At 36.6% G+C, this 23215-nt stretch overlaps 1 protein-coding gene across 3 annotated transcripts in view; it reads right to left on the bottom strand.

Moving 5' to 3' along the window:
• SDCCAG8 (SHH signaling and ciliogenesis regulator SDCCAG8) overlaps positions 1 to 23215 on the bottom strand; it is a 100217-nt gene that overhangs the window by 48001 nt on the left and 29001 nt on the right. For all 3 annotated transcript variants that reach the window (XM_042811559.1, XM_042811569.1, XM_042811578.1), the window contains one exon: positions 14958 to 15100. In XM_042811559.1, coding sequence (XP_042667493.1) covers positions 14958 to 15100 — 143 coding nt within the window. The remainder of the gene's footprint in view (positions 1 to 14957; positions 15101 to 23215) is intronic.

Raw genomic sequence — 23215 nt, 5'->3', positions numbered from 1 at the left:
ACACTGTGAACTACTGCATAGCAAATGCTGTCGTAAGATGGGCAGCACATAACTGAGGTCTCCCTTAGCTTGCCAAGAGTTTTTGAGAACACATACAAGCTTGTGCTACCCATTTACCAAATGGAAGAATAGTTTTGAGAGGGTACTTAAGCACTGAATTTCTAGTATCTTTACAAAATTTGGCCCACAGGCACTAAAATCAATTCAAATACTTCTAATAACAGGACTTGAAAAATCTATGTGTATTAGGAACTTCAAGGATTTCAGCCAATACCTCAGGATACAAAGGTCCAGAAGTTTTTTATACAGTCTATTTTGCAAGGTTTCCATGACACAGGTCTAACAGACTGCCCTAACAAGCATAACAAGCAGCTTTCTGAACCATCTTCTTACAGGCTGCTCATGTTATTTCAGCTACAGGTATCAAGAGAAGGATGGAAAATCAGAGCACAAGCTTGCTCTTCTTTCAAGCTACATAGCAACATACACAGTAAAAGAAAACAAAAATAAAATCTGGAAGAAGAGGTTACAGTGTCTATGTGTATTTCCTATTATGTGAAATATTAGAAAAATACAGTTCCTACTATTATAACAGAAAGCACTCAAATACTAATAAAGGTCATAGAAGAATGTGTATAAAATAAAATAATAGTTTGCTTCTCAACACTTTACAAATTTCTTCTCTCTGTGCTCCACATGTATCTTTATGTCATACACAGAAGGATAAGGATTTGTTTTTTTGCTTTTTTTTTTTTTTTGATGAGCAGAGAAACCTTAGCAGTTGCTTCTAAAACACTAAGAGAAATTGAAAAGTACCAAGAAGTCTTTCTTCCTAAGTATAGTCTTAAATCATTTTTTCTAGTAACGCAAAACAACTTTGAAAACTGCTTTTAGACCTGCCACCCAGTTGAACATCACTGCAGTATCCTATTAGGTTATTTACAATGGAGAGCATAACTTTATAAACTCGTTATCTGAAGTTTTAGTGTTCCAAATACTTAAGGTAAGGAAATACAAGACAGTAAGATTCCAAATTCTGCAGATAAGGAAGTAAATGTTCGTTTTAAGTGTAGTCATGATTCAAAATTATTTATTACCACATCTTAAAAACTAACAGATAACTATGTAACATGCTCATATGTTAGGGTCAGGTAATAGTAAGATTTAGAATCTGAAGATACCTCCCTTTCTCTTAAGTCAAGCTTCGAGGAACCTTTTGTTTAGTTCTGGTTATCTTCTTTCATAAGGCTTATAATATTAATCATCCAATTGATCCCTGTTAATAATGAGGACTGTTATGACTGAGGACATAGCTGGGCAGTGTTTCATGTTCTCCTCTTGCAAAACAATGTAAATTTTGTATTTAATCCCCCTCTCCCCAACTTTTTTTTAAATAAATGTATTGGTTTTTCCCTGCTTGTGTAAACTCACCACACTATGTTTTTATGGCACTCAGTTCTTTTACAGGGCAGAAGGAGAGGCATGACATGAATGTTTCTAATATCCAAAAATAAATGAAGAAAAAAAATGTATGCATGCATGCATGCAAGTGGAAGAATTATGTAGAAACAACTTCTGAAAGCATCATGATCAGGTCACTTTCTCAAATCCCTCCAAGAAGCTGAAAAATTGCCCTTCCTGTATCCCATTGTGGGAATTACCCACTGAGCTGCTCTTTCTGTCTGTTTCTGGGAGCTGACCGGATGCTGATTCTGGAGCTGGCTGCCAGGTCTTCTCAGTGGAAAGCTCAAGGTTCTGGAATCTGCCCCAGCCGGCACACTGCGTTTGGTGAGCTTCAGTACAAGCAACATTTGTATGGTCACATTTTGCAGAGATTCAGTTAATACTTCAGTAAAAGTGGAGGAATGCTTGATTTTTAAGAATGCAAATAGTCTTACTTGTGAGAAGTGAAGCTTAGGAAATTTTTGTTTTTATAATGAAAGATGTCTACTTAACATTCATTGGTAGGCACAGGAAGCTTTGAAAAACAATGAAGTATCAGAGTTTTCTTCTTATAACTACATGAAAAAGATGCTACTGAAAGCAATTACAAAAGTTATGCCTTAAGATAAGGGCTTAAATGTGATATGAAATTAAACATACAAATTGATTAAACTTTTCAAATACAGACCTGCAAGAGAAGAAGATAGTATGGAAATAATTTTAGAATAGAAAGATCTTAAAAGTAGGTTTATGAATGAAACAAGACCTTTTACTATCCTATCTGAGACAAGCAACCAGAAAAGACAACTCTCCCCGGGTACTGTCACTTCACAGAAACACCTCAACTGTAAGGAACATTTCTGGGGGAGAAAGCAAGAAAGACAGAGCTCTGTTTATATTTCCAATGTTCTCAAGAGACTAGATATAAACGTTTGATAAACTTGCTTACAACTACTTTTCCCATAATGCAAATAATAAAATAGGTTACACAAATCCATCCCCTCTTCCAAAATTCAAATAATTTCAATCTTGTTACACAACATTCTGCTTATTCTGAGAATTTCAATTTTGCTGAGATGGAAATTTAGTGCATATGCCTTCCTTGTTTCCACTGAAACTTTTTTTCCCAGTTTCCTCTACTTGAAGTATATTTACAACAGCTGGGAAGCGCTTACAACTCCTAAAGATGTTTGTACTTTATGTAGTGTATAGTATTAGAAGTTTTACAGAAAAAAAATTAAGTCCAGGCTTTCATTTTGATCTTTAAATCCAGCCAGAGGCATCAGAATATATTATTAATCAGTGACTGCTAATGAAAATGACCTCTCTATTTTTGATTACTTACTATGCTTGAAAACTACTTCAAAACTTGCCATTAACTGTGATGATGAGCGAGTAAAAAATGGAAAGTTTTAAGGGAATATGAACTGAGAGACACAGAGTATTCTTCCTATAAAGGCTTATACAGTATGAAGAAGCTTTAAAACCATTAACTTCAGCATATGCACTACTGGTGCTGTAACTATTGCTGGGTACTTGCTCTATTAACAAAATGAAAAGACTGGATTTCTCACTAATGTTAAAACCAGCATAAAATAAATAATTTTCAAATAAGTAATCTCTAACACTGTTCTATTACTTTAGTGCTTTTCCTTCAGAAGATATGTACTGAAAACTGCCAGTTTCTCAATGTAGACTATAATTCCTTTTAAGCTTGGGTATTTCAGCATATGCCAAGGCACAGCTTAACGCTAACTGCCCTCTCTTTCACTATTAGGAAAGGAAAAAAAAGTAAGTTTCTTTTTCTGGCACATCCATAAACCTTGCCTGCAAGACACGCACCTTGCATGTAAACACCCAAGCTGTAAATGCTATTATTATCAGACTGTGAACTACTTGGCTGATAAGACCACACAGAAACATGCAATTAAGTACAGCATAGAAGTTGCACATGAAGATACTACATGAGAAGAAGTGGTTTCTGTCAAGCCAGCGCGTGGCACTAAGCACTTCACAGTACTGTGCCCTTTTCCACAAAATATTCTTTCCTCCTTTGCTCTTTGTTCCACAAGCACTTTCACAGATGGCTTAATGTTGAAATGTTTGCTTCACATAGAAGATTTTTGCAGGCATTTACTTCATACACACAGTTACATAAATTATTTTCTCTATGTTTAAAATGAAGGAGCAATTTTTTTGACTTATTGCTGTTCCCGAATTTGGTACCAGCAGTCTCTTATGATGTGATTTCGTAACAGTTTTAAGCCAATCTAAGGCAACGCTGTCAGTTTAAGGTGCATTCTTTCTGTCCTCTGACAATCAGCATTCATACAAATTCACCAGGAGCAAGTGATTGTTTTTCAAAAGAATCGGCTCCCTGAACTCTCTGATCATGTGGACACCAGTATTAACCTAAGCAAGGGCCTGGAGATGTGTGGGTATGTAGCCAGGCAGAGCCACATGTTACCCCTCTGTGGAATTGCTTTTTCACTAGCAGCACAGATTTAAACCACATCAGAACCATTGTAAATCTGTACTCCAAAGCTCAGCTTGTTGATACAGTATACCCAGACTTCAAGCTCCTACTGTTGAAACAAAAAATGATGCAGCTAAATGACGCAGAGATCTGATTTGCTATGAACGCAGTCTGTCAATTTGAATTTGTTTTTAAAAAAAAAAAAAATCCAATGATTTTGGTACACTAATTTTATACCAGCAAGCTTTGTGCTGAATCAGGTATCATCTGTCCCCCTGCAGCTGGCATAAAGTCAGCATAAACAGCGCATTGCATGCTCTGGCTAATTCAAAAGAAAAGTGACTGTGTGGCCACACCTGATCCGCATCAGATCAGCACAGTTGAATGATCCAGTAGATCACAGATGCACTCTGAATGCCTGCTGAACAGCCACCTCAAATTTTTCAGACATTCTGTTTGGGCAGACACACAACTTCCAGTCAAGCTACCATATTAGCCACAGGTCTGATGCTCTGAAGCTGTTAACTCTCCCCGACTATTGATGAAGTTAAGAACTGAGGAACATTACTCTCTGCCTCCCAAGGATCAAGCCTCACACAAACAGCCTGGGAAGAAGCAGAACTTCACACAACAATTAGTTCTTCTTGAAGACGATCTGAAAGAGAAAATTTATTGTGAAGATATTTAATGTAGGGTAAGCTACACTTCTCCCCCATTCAACAGCAAAATATCACATACTCCAACAATCTGACAATGCTGTGACCAAAAAGCAAAACCAAGCAAATACTATGCTAATGTTACATTCTACTTGATGTTGATTTGCCTAGGTGTTACAGAAATATACCAATAAAAGACATGGTTATATACCCACATATCACAGGAACTAGATACAGCCAGGTGAGTCAAAAAACAAAAATCCAGCCTTATGGGTCCTTCACTGGTTTGGTTAGCTGCGGCATAATTCTGGTATCATCCAGATTGAAACACTGTCTGCACATTAATATTAGAAATAATGGACAAGTAGTATACTAGTCAAGGGTTGGTTGATTGCTTTCTTTTTCAGTCAGGTTATTAATCTCTTCTTTATGCTGTCAAGATTTAAGGAGAAACATGTTTCAATAGCAACTTTAAAACTGAACTCACAAATTACTACCGTTATGTTAAGTGCTAGATATCCCACTGTGCAGTTTTGCTTTGTGAATTTTTACCTTCTTCCATGCACACTTTTAGCCACTGATCGCACAGCCTTTCAGTGTTTTCTGCCTTTTCCTTTAAATAAACTGGCTCTGGCTCCTTCCATCTGGTTCCCCTTCCGTCAGCAACCCTGCACCTGTTCACACCTCCTCTCCTGTTGGATTCCACTGAACATTTCCTCCTCTGCCAGGGCTATTCTGGCACTCGCAACCTTTCTGTCATTCAATCCATCTGTCAGAAGTGAACTTTGTTTACCGCAAGCTTCTGCTTTCTTCTTCAAGAAGCAAAGCCCCTCAAGGTCATTGTCAAATGAACTGTCGGTGTGGATTTAAATCCACTTCTGCTAACCAGCAGAAGATGAAGTTCTTTGCAGTGCTCAATTTATGAAGATCAGTTTGAAGAGAAATAATACAGAAGTAAAATAAGATACTTTAGTCATTTATTAACACAACAGCTAATATGGTTTTCTTCGTGTACATATACCTCCTTGCAAAGACTGGCATAATCCCTGAGAAGAAGAACTTGCAAAGCTATATAAAGAAGTGAAAAAGGAAAAAATATGACAATAAAAATAATAAATGACAGGCTTTGATTCATTTTAACACTGTGCAACAAAGAGATTGACTGAAAATGCAAAGATAAAATAGGAACAGCCAAGTAAGTTTATGAGTTTCCAAACTTGCCTACAGATGTTTAAAATGAAACACTGTTTAAGGAGAAAAAAAATCTCAATATTTTTTCCTGCTTGCAAGCCTTGTAAACACACGTGTACATCTTGGTTAAAATACTGCCTTACAAATTAGGATGAATTGTAAAGATTCTTTGTTGAAGCTGAGATTAATTTCATATTGTCAAGAGGATACACTTTTAGCAACTCCTGCGCCTGTATTTCTTTTCAGGAATAGGTTCTGATAGCAACAAACTCCTGAATTATTAACTAACCTCCTCGACAGTCTCTTCTAAAATAAGAAATAACTTTCAATTTAACTGCCTGCATCTTGGGCACCCTTAAAAAAGGGGGAGGGAGGGAAGAATTATTTCACCAAGATTAAATTTAGTGCGAAAAAATATAAATACATATTTAAGTTTTATAAGAAATTATAATGAAACAACCACTTTATTACTCTGTTAAAAAAAAAAAAAAAAAAAAAAAAAAAAGAATTTAAAGTAAAGCTTTCTGGGAGCAAATCCAAGAGCTAATCCAATCTCATTAGCAGAAATGCAGTTACACTTATGTTAGGTCTGAATTTGACTCTAATAAAAATTGCATTGACAAGTACTATGTAAGTTTAGCTCAATAATAACATTAATACATGCCTTATACGGGGATCAGTCCCAAGTAAATGCTTTCTGATGTCATGATCTTTTTCCTCAGGAAACTACATGCAGGTCAACAAAAGCACTGGAAATGGAAGAGGAACTTTGGGACAAACAGAATACACAGCATTGTTCCATCTAATGACAAAGAAACATTTAATCCTTATTTTGAGCCCTGGAGAAGGCATCTGAACAACAAGGATCAGCTAATCAAGAACAGTTGCTCCTGTTTCCGCAAAAGCAGAGTTTGATACTTGAATCACCAGGATACCACAGGGGCAACCAATGGCAGCATGCTACTAAACTCGCCAGGCTGCCAGCACAGACAGGGAAAGGAGGTCAGCTCTGTCGAGCAGCCGACGGCAGAAGCAGCACTCATCTGCTCGCTCAGGACAGGCTTCTCCCAGCTCACATTTCCCCTCGGCCAGTCAGCGGCACCAGGGCACAAAGCGCGGGGGTGGCAAGAGCAGCGGAGCAGCCAATGCTGGCATGCTCAGGTAATTTGCCTGCCTGCCTCCCTCCATCCACCAGCTACCTTCCACAGAGATGACAACCTTCAGGTTGATGCTCTTAAATGTCAAGTTGCATCAAGTCTCTAATTAAGGACCTTTTGGTTTCTCTGTTGAAATATTTTCTTAGGCGAGAATCTCAGGAGCAGAATCTTGCATAAGGAAAGAAAAACTGTCACCGTGACAGCACAAAGCAAATGACTACCAGTGTGCTTTTAAAAGCACAAGGCAGCTTTTAAAGTTAAGTTCATAATTACCAAATGCTGATAGAAAAAGTGCATTTCAATTTATTGCAAAATTGAAATTTTGGATAGACTTGAGAGAAAAGTCCAAGACTAGTCAAGAAGGATAAAAATTAGAAACATTTCTCCAGTAGAGAATTCAGCCAAAAATCCAGCAGCCTTGAATACAAGTGTCTGAAAGATTTTTTTTTTAAACCATAATAAATCATTATCCTGTTGTCATTAGTCACACAAATAGAAAACATAATTTGAATGAAATTGAAGTAAATATTTGGTACACACACAAACTTATTACTGTTAGTGCTGAATAATAGCTGCTCAAAACAAAGACCTTCCAAAGATGTTTGTTTTCTGCAGCAGTCTCTTCTACATTTCATCTGAATTCACTGCTCACTCCCAAGCACTCTAAGTCCTGTCGCTCCCGAAACACCCGCTCCACGCAGCAGCATTTTGGCTGCCTCAGCAACCTGACGCACTGTATAAAAGATGAAATCATTAGAGAAATTTGATGTGACCGCTTGCAGTTTAAATGCCATGGAGAAAAATTTGCATAAACCTAAGATTGAAATCTGAAAGCATATCATTTTGTTTTTCTTGAGAAACTTGTATTGTAAGGCTATAAATTAAGTTGTAAACCACGTCTGCATACTTTACAAATGAAAAAAGGTAATTATTATAAAGACTTCAGTGTTCAAAATTCACAGATGATTTTGGATTTATTTGTTCACTTATCTTTCTTCTTCCTCTTTTAAACTTCATCAGTGTCCTTTCAAAGTTGGTACAATAATCTTAAATGTTTTAATGATTAAATAGAAAGATATTTAAATGTGTATAATCTTGACATAACGTTCACAAGCTTCAAAATTTCCAAAAGGCATTGCCAGAACACGACAGAGCCGATTTATTTCAAATCACTCAGTATCAGTCTTCGTAAAGCAGCATATGGTCTTACCATGGCAGGTAAAATATTTTACCTTCTATAATAACGCAGAGCAGCTAATTTATCTACATGCTGTATAATGAGATAAACAATTTCAGCTGCACTATGAAAACCTATAGGAAAGGGAGAATCTATCTATATCCCCCACATCATTGATTTTTCTGCCTATACATTCAGATAATTGCTAACAATAGAGGTTATTCTGTCTTTCTCCTTCAATTACCTGAAAGCAAGACCTTCTTTTCAGCTGGGGAAATATTTGCACTTTCTACAACTGCAGCACAACAGACTGAGACATTTTCATGGAGCTACTCAGGGAAGAAGGAAGGAAAAAAAAGCCTTCCAAGATTATATTGCAAGTAAAGTAGAGTGAATGACAACTTTCAAAGCTACCACAATCATTTCCTAATGTGCTGCTATACCAAATAAGTCTAATTTTTTCTGACAGTACTAAATTAGATTTATTGCAAAAAACTGCTGCATAAATAGCATATGGCTATGTTATACCACCTATTTCAAATCTGTGTAATGTACCTCCTTTCCCTGCTCAAAACGAATAATTGAACCAAGCTATAAACCTTCTGCAAAAGAGAGATACACAAGTTCAAAAACAGACACAGGAGATGTACGTTCCCTTTTTAATTATCTAAAAAAGTATCCCACACTGTGATCAAATACAACTGGACAGTAATAAGTCAGGTTCCCTTCGCTACACTTTGAGATGTTATTTCCCTCTTCCTTGATAAAATCTTGTTTTCATTTCTCTTTCAAGCTGACAGTCATCGACTTAGGGTATGACCCACTAATCATCCCTCACGTGACCACCTCTCATTGCACAAGAAATCCTACTGATTTTTATTTCTTATGTGAATAAAATTTTTCATGTCGCTCAAGATCAGAAGGTTCAGACCCTAATTCACTTTTCACAAGCTCTCGTTTACAAAGAAGCAAGTGCCCCCCTCCAAGCAAAAACAAAATATCAGAAGATTCTTCTCACCGATCAATGGGGCCCAGCCCTGTGGGAAGCTGCTGACCTACAGCTCTTTCCCATTTCAACAAGAAGCAGAGTTTTCTCATCATTTTGCTGGATCAGTCCCCAAGTCCAAATGCTTCTGCATTTCTACAAATCTCCAAGTACTATATTTAACGTGCCACCACAACAAAATGCAACCCCACACATCCTTATATTGTGGGACAGGGGGAGAGCAAACAACACTTGTGCAGGGCACGGGCAGCCAGATGCACCTCGCGGGGCTGGGCCGGAGGCTCAGGAGGCTGCACAAGGCCAGGCAGCCAGCTCATGTCTCCCATCAGCGCGAGCGGCGGCCAGGCGCTCTGTTCGCCCCGAAGTTTGTGCAGCTTCTGCCTAGAAAGACATTGCAAGGTCTTATCTCGGACCAACGGGCACACCACTGCACACATCGCGGAAGGCTGCGGCTACCCCGCCGCTTGCCTCTCGGTGGTCAGTCCTCCCAGCTGCCCTATCTGTTACTGTCTGATTAGTTCTGCTAAGGAGCCCCTCCCCGGCCAGCTTTCCCTGCCATCTGTTCCACACGCGATGGCTGCTGCCCAGCAGCCTCGCGCTGCCCTCCTACCTGGCACCCGGCTCCCGGCCTTACCCCAAAGTGCTAACACAGGTTCTCGCTGCTGGCAGAGTCAGGATTTCATTACTACTACTTTGACAAGTGCAGGGTTGTTTGTAATTTCTCTTTTATCCTGATTTTGATTGTACAACCACCTCCCACTGATTCAGTTTGCTTCAGTTTTGTTGCTCACAGATTTTACTCTCCACATTAATCTCCCTCTGGCATGTTACTGCATCTGTTCCCTTTTTTATTATTAATTTTCAAATTCCCACCATTTTTGACAAAAAGGAGGTAATCTACACTCTGCTTCTGCCCATTTCATTTTCTTTAATTTGGAAGACAAGTATGAAAGCATGCCAAAGAAGTTAATTCTCCGTTAACAGTTTATTTTCTGGCATCCCAATGCCTTTGTATATGAAAAACAGATAGAAATAAATGTTGACTGAATCACAACAACACAGTTGCAACCGTCCCTAAATTTAATGAAAAGTAAACATACGAAGCAAGATCTAAAAAGTTTATTAGTTACCGGAGTTGTTTCGTGTTATCACTCCCCCCTGCATCTTAAAATAATGGTTTTCTGTGAAATTAGCAAATGTAAAAAAAAAAATAAAATTGAAATCAATCACTGCTTACACTTCATTTCTGCTTTTCCCCTTTCCCTCCTCCCCAGTATAAGTGCTATTGATCCTTTCGTCAGTCAGCCACTCTGGGAACGTAAAACAGAATCTCAGTCGTTTAATATTAGCAACAACATTTCTTTGACTGTTATCTTCTTTCCAGCAGAGTCAATGGACTCTTTGTGATGTGCTAAAACTGTTGGAGAAAGTGTGCTGCTAACTACCGTCTCCTAGAGAAAAAACTGAAACAACAACAAACACCCAAACACAACAGATAATATCAGGCATTGTGCAAGTACCTTGCTGACTATGTAGAACTAAATCCTACAAATCAAGAAGTTAATTTCTATTTTAGAATTTAATAGTATAGATTAAATGGGAAATCTGATGCGCAGGTACACATCAATTCCATCAATTCTAATAAGGAATGCTGGTGACATCACAAAGCAGAACAGCAAAGTTGTGGCTAGATAATGCCACAGGAACCTGGATGTGGAATGATAGATTTATGTGCTTTATTTATTATACATGCACTACAATTAGAGTTAATGGTGTTGCTGAAATTAACAAAAGGCTGCTAGGCAGATCTGCGCATAGTAGGAAGGCACTACTGAAATCCACTGCAGTCCCGAATACCACAGTCTCTGATTCACTACTTTCTAGATAACATCTGATTTGTGAAAATGAGGGAGAAAAGAAATATCACATAACTGAAAAGAAAAAAAAACAACATCCCCTTGTCCACCTTTATTGTTCAAGGAAGTGGCACAGGCATTCATTTACCCTGACACATCACATTTAACTGAACAGAGAAGCTCAGTTATCTGAGTAAGAAACTTTTCTTCACCTAGAAGCCATTCAGTACCATTTGTAACATTTTCTATATGCAAACAATGATAGTAAATAATAAATAAAAAATCTGCTCCAATTCTATTCAATCACATCTCCCGTTCAATTTTAGATGGCATTACATCCAAGTGTATCTTGAGCCCTCTACCTATGTCCATGTCTGAGAAAACACATGATGACACCGAAAAAGTTCAATTTTGAAATTCTGTGATTCCTCCAACTCTTAAGATTTAACTGTTCTGGCATATGAAAAGAAGAACTACATCTGACAAACCAAAGCAAGTAATAAATTCTGACTTGTTTTGTAACAAAAAGAAGAAAGGCTTTTTAATGAGGATTGCATTACACTGGAATAGTGAAAGTTTTTATTAAATTAGATGACATGCTAAAATCTTTGCAAGCTGTTAGGGTCTTGCATCTTTCATGTGATCTTTTCCACTAGCATACCAACATGATTTTTAACAATCACTCTCTCATGAGCCAAGAACAATAGATCTGTATGTTTTATACGCCTTGAGGAACAGATTCAGATAAGCTTAATCAGCAAGACCCAACCATGTCAAAGTAAGAACTTAAAATTGGCTTCAGAAGTAAATTCAGAAGATTTTTCTACTAAGGAAACTACTGTAAGTAAATACAAAAGTCAAAAGTAGGGTTAACAAAACTACAGAAAAGTTATGCAAGTATGGTCAGATTCGTAACACGGTGACATCTACAAAATTACAACTGACAACTGAAACTGCATTCAAAGGTTCCATATTTTCCCAGTTATTTGAAAACATACATGTTAGAATTACTAACTAGATTCAATAGTAGGAAGGCATGTTAATAGCAAAGATTTCTAAGCAACATATTGCTCCAGAAACAAAGGTGACAGGAAAAGGCAAATTTAAACTCTGTGCAATGGTTTAGAATAGCTAATTGTAACCTCTTTCTTCATTTTTTTAACAAGTACATTTTGTTAACTTAGAAGCTGTTTAGCAGTTAATCAATCAACGGGGTTTGAAAACTGGGATGCAAGAAAAGAAGTGGGACTCCTGAACAAGAGTACAGCTCTGCAGAGCACTTTTTTTCTCACTAAGACATAGTTTGTATGCTCTTTCTCATTTAATCCATTCATATGATCTTTACTGTCTCATGTTTGTATCCTAAAATCTAAAGCTCTTGTATTCATTTTATTATTCTATTTATTTACAATATCCAAGCTTAGAATCAGTGGATTAGTAAAGAGCTTTCTTCATTAGTAATTTACTAAGTGATACAAAGCAAAAAATTCTTTCTGTAACTCCTCAGCTATATATAATTTTTGCCAGAACAAAGAATGTTCATGCAAGGCAACAGAAACATCATCCACAACGATATAACAGCAGTACGGGACTCCCTCAAGTTCAGCTTTTAGAGGAGACTTGCAGTTGACCAGCTGGTTCTGTCCTGAAAACAGGGAAATCAGTAAGACGAGGCCAAGGCCAGAATACCCAAGAGATGCACTGAATCAGTGCAATTTCTGTAGCGACCTCCCACAGGGAGGACTCTAGAGCTTAAAATCTGTTTTCCTTGGCAAATGCCAGTAAACAATTCCACAAGCCCCATAGGATTGCAATTACCACTACCCTTCAAGTGGGTATTATCTCTGGCACAACTGCCCTTTCAGGTGAAGGGAATAAAGAATGGAGGACAGACTGCAAGTGAATCAAGTCCACATGACAACTATGGATGTACCACACATTAAAAACACACTGGCCTTTACAACACAGAACTGTAATGCCATTAGAGACATGTAAATCTTGACTCTTCACTAGTACAGTAAGCTTGTTCCACTAGAGGTGATCTGAGAAGGAGAGTACAGGCTGAGGAAAAATGCAACTTGAGTTGGGTATCTTTTCCACTGTGACTTGGGGAAAACAGAAGACAGCATGAAAACATCTCTAACCCTGTGCTACCAATATAGCTATGCAGGGACCAGGGGGTAATAGTTCAGAAGCAATATGTATCTCATCCTTCAACCACCACTTGTGACATTAGCATCACCTACTGTATTCCCGGAAAGAAGATAAAGAGAATATTAAAAAAAACCTAAGTAGTATTACAGAATTTGATTCAAATATTTTTCCTTCATGTAACTCGATTTCCCAAGCATTAATGTACACATCTTATGATCATATGCCAGCATAGAAACATTTCCATACCTAAAACGTATACTTACAATCAGAAAACATAATATAAACATGACGTATAAAAAATTATCAAAGATCAGGACATCTCAGAAGAGTGGCCACACTCAGTCAAACAAAGAAGCTGTACTAATTCACTGCCTGTCTCAAAAAGCAGATAAAAGCAGATGTCTACTAAAGACTGTAAGAACAGGGCCAGCATAGGTCATTACTTGCCCCAAACACTGCTCCCAGGCTCCACTGATTTGCAGCTCACAGAATTCCTGAGTTTGACACCATAGACTGTAAAGATATCTAAGTCATCTGTATGTTACACCTTCCCAGAGGTGCCACACATGTAAAAGCACTAAATAGTGCTGATTTTCACAAGCCATGTATTTTCACAAAAATTCATTGGCTATCAGACTTCCTCCAAGATATCCAGAGTTTTATTGCATATAATCAGCCCTGTGCTAAAAGGAGCGTGGTAAGCCATTTGGTTAACTATCACAACAAATCATTATTAATAAAGTTCTGCTAAATCAAAACTTTAGATATCTTAACAACTCACCCAAAACTTTTTTCAAGTTCATTAACCTCTAGCATATTTTTTCTCTAAATACAGGCTGTTACAGTGGTACTTTCTTCCATCTGTTAAACTACCGTGCTCTGAATTACACAGAAATGGAGCTGAATAAAAAATTGATTCATCGAATTTAATAGTTTAGATGAAGCTCTATTTTATTTCCATTTACTCAATGGCAGAATTCTCATAAACCCAAAGAGTACAAGACTTGGATGAACATACAGACATTCTGTTAAGTGACAAAAATCTGAGGGTTTTTTCCCCTCCCATGTAAAATTTAAATTAACTCAACTTTTTGATTAAGGACTGAGTAAAAGTCTTCAGATTTCTATCCAGATACTCAGTTTTCAGGTGACAAGAGGGGAGGAGTTAGAAAAAGCCAAACACATACACAACCAAAACCTTCCAACAGTAAGACAATAATGCTGTGCGTGACAAAAGGGAAAAAAAATAAACTCAAGCTGAAATGACTTACTGGCAGGATAATCTTCTGTTATTTTTTAGAAACGTGTAATGAATAACATCACATACCACTGAACAGGTGACTTCAACACCCTCTACACATTCTTGAGTTTCTCTCCTAGGTGTAGACAGTAATATTACCTTTTGATTGTTTAATCTTCAAGGAAGCTTAGCATGATTAGATACATTTATATGTTCCTGGTCATTCACCTGCATAAACTTCACATTGTTAATCTGCAAAGTCCTTCGCTTAAGGATGCTGCTGTACATTACAGTCTGAAATGACATTTTAAAGTATTTTTGTCCCACCAAACACAGGAACAAGAAAGTAGGCAGGAAAAAGAGCTGGAAAGGGTACGAGTATGATACCTCACCACTGGAGTTAAACATTGCCTTTGCATCACACTAGTAATTAATTTTTAGCTGCTTATAGTTCATAACGCAGTCATTCAAGTCTCCACTTTTAATATGTCTGAGGGGCTGCCCATGCAATGACTGCAGCTATCAGCTGTGGGGAAAGCCTGTGGCAAAAACATTAGCAGAATGAAATTGGTACTATAGCATGTAATAGGATAAGGGGTACCTGGTGAGGTGCAGTTGGTGCTCAGATTTACTCAGCAGTTCTGTCAGTTTTAGGCAGTCCTCTCTGGCTCCTGCCACATCCTGCTGGGCTTGTTCCAAACGCTGCTTGTTTCCATTCAGCTCAAATCCCAGTTTTTCTATTTTCTTAGAAAATTGTAGAACCATAGAAAGTTTATTTAAGAAATGCATGGAAAAACATTAGAAGATAGCAAATCTTAATGTGATAAAAACTCCTGAAAATCAACATGTATTTTTGCTTTAGAACAAAAGTAATATGAATATAAAAGCTGCAAAACAAGTAAATTAAAATATTTGACATTATATTCTCATGGAAAGTCAAAATGCATATCATACAAATACCAAAAATGTATTAATACACAATATTACTGCCTTTGCATATTTAAGAGATCCACGTTACAACCATTTTCTTATTTTCTCATGTGAATGCTTCCATATTTGCATCTGTAACTCACTACATCAGAAAGCCAGAAAGCAGAAGTGACCGTGTTTAGATGCTGCCAGACATAGGATATCTCCTTGTTTACCTAGGTACCTACCCTATCTATTACATACATAACAATGCAGGGGACTCAAGCTCTTGTCATACTCTTAAAATATCAGGTTAAGAGAATAAAGGTATTTTAGTGATTTTGCTGCTATAAAACAAGTTATTTATGACTGAATCTTAAACACTGGTCATGATTAATGCTGTCATATTCTTTATGTTGTAAGTCTCTATATGTCAACTAAACCAAGAAAGAAAACCTGATCTAGGTAATGCGTATATTAATTTATCACACATGCAGGAAAGTTGTATGACCAACACCTTTGATTGCAGTGAAAAACCCTGGACAAACTAATGCCAACTTAATCATAGTATCAACACGTGAAACATTTTTGTAAACATCCTCAGAATAGAGACCATGTATAACATACAAGTACCTGCAGGAATACATTTGAAATATAATGCAATACTTGGTTGTAGCAACGTTCTAATGATGGCAATGTAGTACAGAATAACAATATATGTTTTTTAAGGTAGTAGCTATCTTACATAAACTCCCTACATAAATATTAACTCACTGTTGGAGCTAGAGAGAACTTGCATATTTTTAAGTCATCTAAATTGTGAAAGGACATTTGCAGTACAGAATAAAATTGTTCATGTAAGGAGTCAGTGCTGAATAGCTATTATACTTCAATACCATAACTTATTTTGTCATAGCTTTCTCATGTAGACAAGCCTTAGTATCTTCTTCAGTTAATTAAAATTATTCATTCAAACAACTACAAGAACAAATTAATGTAATTCGGTGCCAATATTTGCACTTGAAGCATCTTTGTAATAATGTTGTCTCTGTTCCTCTTGTGAAAATGTTAACTCAAATCTCTTCCAGTATGTTATGATGTTGCAGATAAACACAATTTCTCCATCCAGGAATAGGTTTCATGATGTTCTTTTTACCAGTCAACAAAGGTTCATGAAGTATGTCTTTTCCAACCTTGGTATTCTGTGATTCTGTGATGCTTTGATTAGAATTTGAATGTCACCTGTATGATATAGGATACCTCCCAAACTAAATCAGTAATTTCAATTTTGAATACAAAGTGAGTGAAACTATTTGCAAATCGTTAGTCTTCTTCCCCTTCAAAGACTGTAACAACCCATTACACCATTAAGATTTGCTTTAAAAATTTCTTTCAAAAAAAAGACAAAAAAAACCCACAATAATATGAATTAGTTGAAAAGAATCAATTAAGTACATTTGAGGAAGAATGACCACATTTGTGAACATCAGTACACTTCACCACCACTCCAACAGGGAAAAGCCTCAGTAAACAGAAGGGCTTTTCACCACTCAAGTTAAACGACCTCGCTCAGCTTTTGACAGAGACCTACAGAAGAAAGCAACTTCAGAGCAGAATAACCCCTGGTGAAAATGTTCTATCAGCCAGACGTTGAACCTTCGGTTCTCAACCCTAAAATCTGTCCACAGCTTTCAGCTGTCATGGATATGCATTCATATTCAAAGAAATGAATTCTCAATCAACAATCCTTAACAGGATCTTTAAGGACTCAAAGGGAGCTTATGACTTCCATAAGAAGTAACAGGGAAGCAAACACAGGTTTTCAAGACCAATTTTACTTCCACTCCTTTCATTAATAACTACAACATTCCAAATCAGATGCTTCTTTCCACACACATACAGGGACATATACATGTGTTTGTGTGTATGTACACACAAATGTATTTTAAATACCAGCATTTAGATGTCATCACAATGCAAGTGATGAGAGGAACAGGAATTCTAACCTGCAAGTGGCCACAGCAGAACTAGCAGACAATCTCAGAAGAAAAGGACAGGAGGAAACTACTGTCACCCAAGAGGACGTGCTAACAAGCAAGTCACAAATCAGAGGTGTCTGACCCAGGCATACATTAACTAAATAATTCTTAAGAAACAGTTATTAAAAACAACTTGGTAGAAGCCAAGCATTATTATGTGAAAACTCAGAGCCCAGTTCCTGATGCTAGATGTTTCTTCAGTTTAGGAACTCAGACAATGGCTTGAAAAACACAAAGCCTCTGAACCCGAGATCTCTTCATACATCAATAAAAACAAAACTTTCCCTCTCCCGCAAATAATGTCAGACTCAAAAATGCATAACTCTGTATAGAAATATCACAAGTCAAGTTCATCACAATGTAATCAGAATTCAAAACACAGAAAAACTCCATAATCAATGAGTTTTCTTCACTGTACCTCCTAGGAACCTTTCCAAAACTAGTCAGATACAGGCTAGTTTTTCTGTTACTTTTAGTACTTATTTTTTCTACTGGCAAGCTGCAAGCAGTTCTGTAGCTGCTATCCAGGCCTTAGCATAACTGTAGGGAGAAGCAGGACCAAACCACCAACTAAAGTATTTTAGTGACAACTCCACTTCTCATGCAGCATTAATTTGATCCCTCAGAGCCTATCACTTACAATGCAGCTTTTTACATGATCAGATAATATTTCTTCAAAATAGTTAACTTTTCAATGTACGTGAGAGACAAGAGATGGAGTACAGAACTGAAAAGAGACAGATGACAATCTTGAGTATAAGAAAATCTGAAACAGATTTTCAGTATAACAAGAAACAGAATTATCATAACGTATACGTACAACAAGACTACATTAAGTTTGGAACATTGCAGCAGGCAACTTCTGGTGCCTAACTCCCCAACTTTAATAATCTTATTACTTCTGCACATAATTTTAAAAGTATTATTTGATCTGTTTTGCACTGCCTAGACTTTTAGAAGTATGATAAAGGCACTCTGCCATTGAAAGATGGCAGCCTGAACCTCAGCAAGAGAAACAACAGTAGTAAGTAGTAAGAGGAGCACGTTAACACCACTCTGCATTCCTCTCCAATTCAGTTGAAAGAAGGAAGTTTTATTTAACAACAATTAACACACTGATGAAATAACACCACAGTAAAAATTTTTACACATACCCATATATATTTTTTTTTTCAGTATCTGAGCTATTTTATGTTTGCAGCATGTAGTACTTTCTAGAGTTTCTTGAAACAGTTGGAATTCTAAGCATTCCTCTTCTCATTCATTAGTTCATGAGGTGTTTACAAACTGTCTTCTGATTTTCACAATGCATTTTAGGATAGCACTGGAGATGCTCTTTCAGTGACATTAATACATCTTACTAAAAAGGCAATAAAGGAGAATTTCTCAAACACTGGATGAATCTTCATATATTCTCCCCATTAATAATCTGAAATTATCTGCACCTATGAATACTCATGTATTTGTAAAAACGTATTTTTTAATTAACTAGACATCTCTTTAACTCCACAGAGTGATAAAATTAAATAATGAAGTAATTTGATTGAAAACAAGCCAAATTGAAGATTAAAATAATTGCTTAATTCTTTTCGTACTGATGCTGATTCTATTGTATGCAGAAAAATGGAACTTAAAATTCTAAACCAGCAGATGTTTTTCCACAGAATTTTAAATAGCAGCAAAGCTGACAGAAAAGACAAATGCTGTTTTTTATATTAAATAAATGAGAATGATTAAACTGTGGTAAAAACTCATGCTCTATTAAAATGCAAAACAACTTGAGAAGCCTTTTAGCAAATAAAAAATATATTAAAACCAAATGAGCTAGTAATTGATTTATGACATTCACTGTTATGCCAGTATTCTTACGTACCAGGTATGAAATCACACAGTATAACCTAAAAAAAAAAAATCAATTCTGCACTAACTATGCCATAGCACAAATTCTGCAGCACTGTAATTTTGGAGGGAAAGATATTTCCACAAATTTGCAGTACTTTCTTTTCTTTGTTTCCTATTTCATTCCCTTCATTTTAACACATTAAAAGACATAAAATAGAACCAAGAAATAGAAGAATGAAGACACAGTAACAGAAAGTGAAATATAAATACTACGGTTGTCAGCATTTGCACCAAAAGGCAATCAACAACTAGAAAATCAAATATGTTTCAAATTAATATATAGTAAAACTTTACAGGCCCTGAAGCTCCCATGTTCTGTTTCACTTACTAAAACAGCTTTTCAACACAATGAAATTAGCGTATAGGAGTAAGGCTAAAATTAAGCTCCTTTTAAGAGGTACCATCAGTATTGTAATTCAAGTGCACTTAACCATTCTATATGACAGCAACAGGGAATTTCTGCATTGTTTAGAACTTATCTCAACCAATGTTGCCTTCTTTACTTATTTATATACAAATTAATCAAAAACAGAATTATCTCACACAGTTTCTTTTTCTCTTTTTTAAGTTACAAGAAAGAGCAAACGTTTTGCAGCAAGATTCCAAGGTATTTTACTTGGAGAAAACTAGCAGCCCATATTCAGCAGGGGTCACTTGCAGTCATTTCTATCCTAATCTTGATATCAATCAAGCAAAACTACGTTCTGATCAGTCCCTAAACCTCAGACCTCCCAGGCATGGCCATCTGACACAGCATATTGCACCTGAAGAGCTATCCAACTTCATAACGTGACTTAGGGCCATCACAAGGTTAACCTCCGCTAGGTCCCAACAATGTTTTTCTCCCTTTTGAATCCTATGTGAATTACTGCTGTTTCCTATTTAAATCTGCTTTAGAATACAATGTAGTTTTGAAAACTAAATCTGGTTTTAAAGGAGAAAATTCCTTTCTGGAAGTATATTTGAGATTAAAAGCCTGTGACAGTGTACCAATGAATTACAATAAATACATGAGCAAGGCTTAAAAGAGTCCACAAAGATCACCTCTTTAAACTAGAGTAAATTCTCTACAAACACAGAACAATCCAAATCTCCACAAATCATTTAGTCCAAAACATAAATCTCAAGTTAGGAATGAAATTGAGGACTCACTCATGTATTGACGGTGAAAGGTGACAAACGTGAGCAGAAGCACAGAGGTATCTCCAATAAACGCACAGAGTTCCTTTTCCCCAACAGTTCACAAATCTATGGACCTCCAAACACCAGAGAGAAAAGCAAGGATTTAATCTAGATAATATTAAAGACTGCAATTTGTTGGACAGATATTATTCTAGCCTTATCTAGTGGAAGTCTTGCAGTCCTCAGGTGCATGTAGTTTTGTGGCCACGTTACCACTTAAAGTGCAAAGAAACATAATGGCATCTGGCAGTAGTGTGGCACCTTTTTAACATAATAAAGGGCAAAACTTCAAGACCAGAGCCATCACCTATGCAAAAGCCAGGAGCAAACCTTCTGCTTGCAAAATGATCAAGAATTAACAGAGATGAGGGTCTGCAGCTCGCTGAAGAAGAGAGGCAGAGAAAGAACAGGGAATAGTATGGAGGTGGGATGATCTCAAAGACATTTTTAAATCTAATGAAAGCAAACTTTCTATTTGTAACTGTTAGTTATGTGCAGCTGGGGCAAGAAAAAAAATGAAAGACAAGATCTGTGTTGCTAAGTACATATTTATGAACATGCACGCACCATTTTTAAATTAAGCAGTACTTTAACATGTCTGTCCTTGTGCAAACTTTCAAAGAACAACATGGCCCCTGCATACTGTGGATAAATACCTTGCAAAACAGGAAGGAATAAATATCTTATACAAGGATTTTACCACATTATTTTCTTGAAAATATTTGAACCACAATGCTATTTCAGGAACAAAACTTTCAAACCCTTGGAGATTACTACTGCAACATTTTAACAGACAACGCTGCCGTAACAGAGATTATCTCAGCAGCCACCAGTAGAGATAAGAAAATGATTTTGTACCATAGGGGAACAAGGTGTATTTTTAAATGGACTGCAGCTGTGGGTGTTGAGGGTTGTTGGGGAGAAGATGGTTTGCTCACTGAAAAGAAATTGTCAGAAAAGCAGGGTACATATAAGAAACACAAATGGGAAGATTACACCTTCACTGTGGAGAAACAGGAGAGGACGAAAATAACTTCATTTATCCTTTCAAACACATCTTCCACGTGACTGATGTGGGATTATCTCTTCCTAGATAGCATTAAGAAAAGCTACACAGTGACAATAGAAAAGTGATAGTCAGGGACTTTAACATTATTTTACTTCAGAGCAGATTGTTAACACAATGACTATTGATAAAGTCACTCTTACTCTAGTCTAAGAAGAAAAAGAATTGAGAAAACATTTCTGTAAGCATTAAGTATACGCACACTTAAACCAAAAGCTGTGCAATGCTTTTACTACTTTGAATGATGTTTAATGTACATAAATAATTTCATGTGTTAAAATGGTAACACCATTCTAGGTGATAGAGCATGGATCAAGATTACTTGGGTCATTGGCAGCTATGAGAAATAAAATTCTGATAAGTAACATGGGCTGAAAAAGCTCATCTCACTCTTTTTAGCAGGCCAGCTGCTTCAGAGAAGCAGACCAGTAAAGTAAAATAATAATAAAACAAATCCACTACTGGGATTCCCAGCCTCAGGTATTTTTCTCACGAAAACAGGACTAAGAGTGTATAATGAAGGGTGATCTCAGTGATCCTTGTGGAATGAATGGTTGACATACGAAAGCAACACCATAGCACAGCAAGAACAGCAGATATTTCATAACTTTAATTAGACACTTCCTTTGTAAAATGCAGTCGAGTTCCAGATCAACATTTTTACTCGAAAAATCATGAGTTGAGCTACTAAACCCAGTTACGAAAATATTTTTCTCCTGTAAATTTGTAAGCAAGCCATAAAGAAGTAACATTTTACTCCCTTCTCCTTTACCTATTTTGAGATTAGGACTTGGAATATTAAAAAAACAAAAAGAAGGATTTATGAGAAGGCTTTTAGTTACGGTAGAAGGTTATCACACATTCTTTCTTAAGGCTTTCTTGTCCAATAGCAATTTTGTGGGTTTTTCTTACTCTCAAGACCACTGTTTTCAAACAAAAAAAAAATCTAACCTTAAGAATTTCAAGGTGTCTGTAATATTTTCATTCTTTTCCTCCCTGCCAAACAGCATTCGAATGCACTTACTAACTCAAGAGAATTCCTTTTAAAAAAAGAACTTTCTGAGAATCTTTTAACTAATGGAGTCAGTATAAAAATGAGCAATCTTGTAACAGCTCTAAATTCTGACACACAATTCTAATCCATCCTCACCAGAGTACTAAGCCTTGCAATCCTATTGGGTTTCAAAACATCTGGTGATACTGTGAACGTCCCAGCCCGTGACAAACTTCATCTTTTGAAGCATGGCTCATATCTATTCATAAGATGACATCTGAGGGAAGCAGTGTCTTCAGGAGGTTGTATTTTGTCTTGTATTGGACACACTTCATGCATTTCCAGAATATATACCCAAATTCTTGGCCTGTTTTATTTTTGATGAAGACAGTCAGTAATCTCTTCATTTATAATGTCTAAATTAGGTTACTATAAATCATGGATTTATGACAAATGAGATAAACATTCCCAAAATACCTTTTGGCAAAATGCTTTTGGACTGCAATTTTGCCAGATTTTTATTTGTCTGCAAAATTGTCATTCAGTCTATAGTGTATGGAGACATCATTTAGGTTCTGTCATACAACAGAAAAATTTTCTTATGTATAACTCTTTCCACATGTATAGGTTGCACATATTAGTGACTCCATCATCTTTTATTTGGGCTCAGAAACTTACATACCACAGCTTGTAAAAAATCTTGGGTTTTTCTGGTGTAATATTTCTGGAGGTTTTTGTTCTTTCACCTACAAGGCATGCAAGAGAAT

Source organism: Centrocercus urophasianus, unplaced genomic scaffold (genome assembly GCF_019232065.1).
Source record: "Centrocercus urophasianus isolate 14NV4802_14NV808 unplaced genomic scaffold, USGS_Curo_1.0 seq_10, whole genome shotgun sequence".
NCBI classification, from domain to species: domain Eukaryota; kingdom Metazoa; phylum Chordata; class Aves; order Galliformes; family Phasianidae; genus Centrocercus; species Centrocercus urophasianus.
This window is presented reverse-complemented; position numbering and strand designations above follow the sequence as displayed.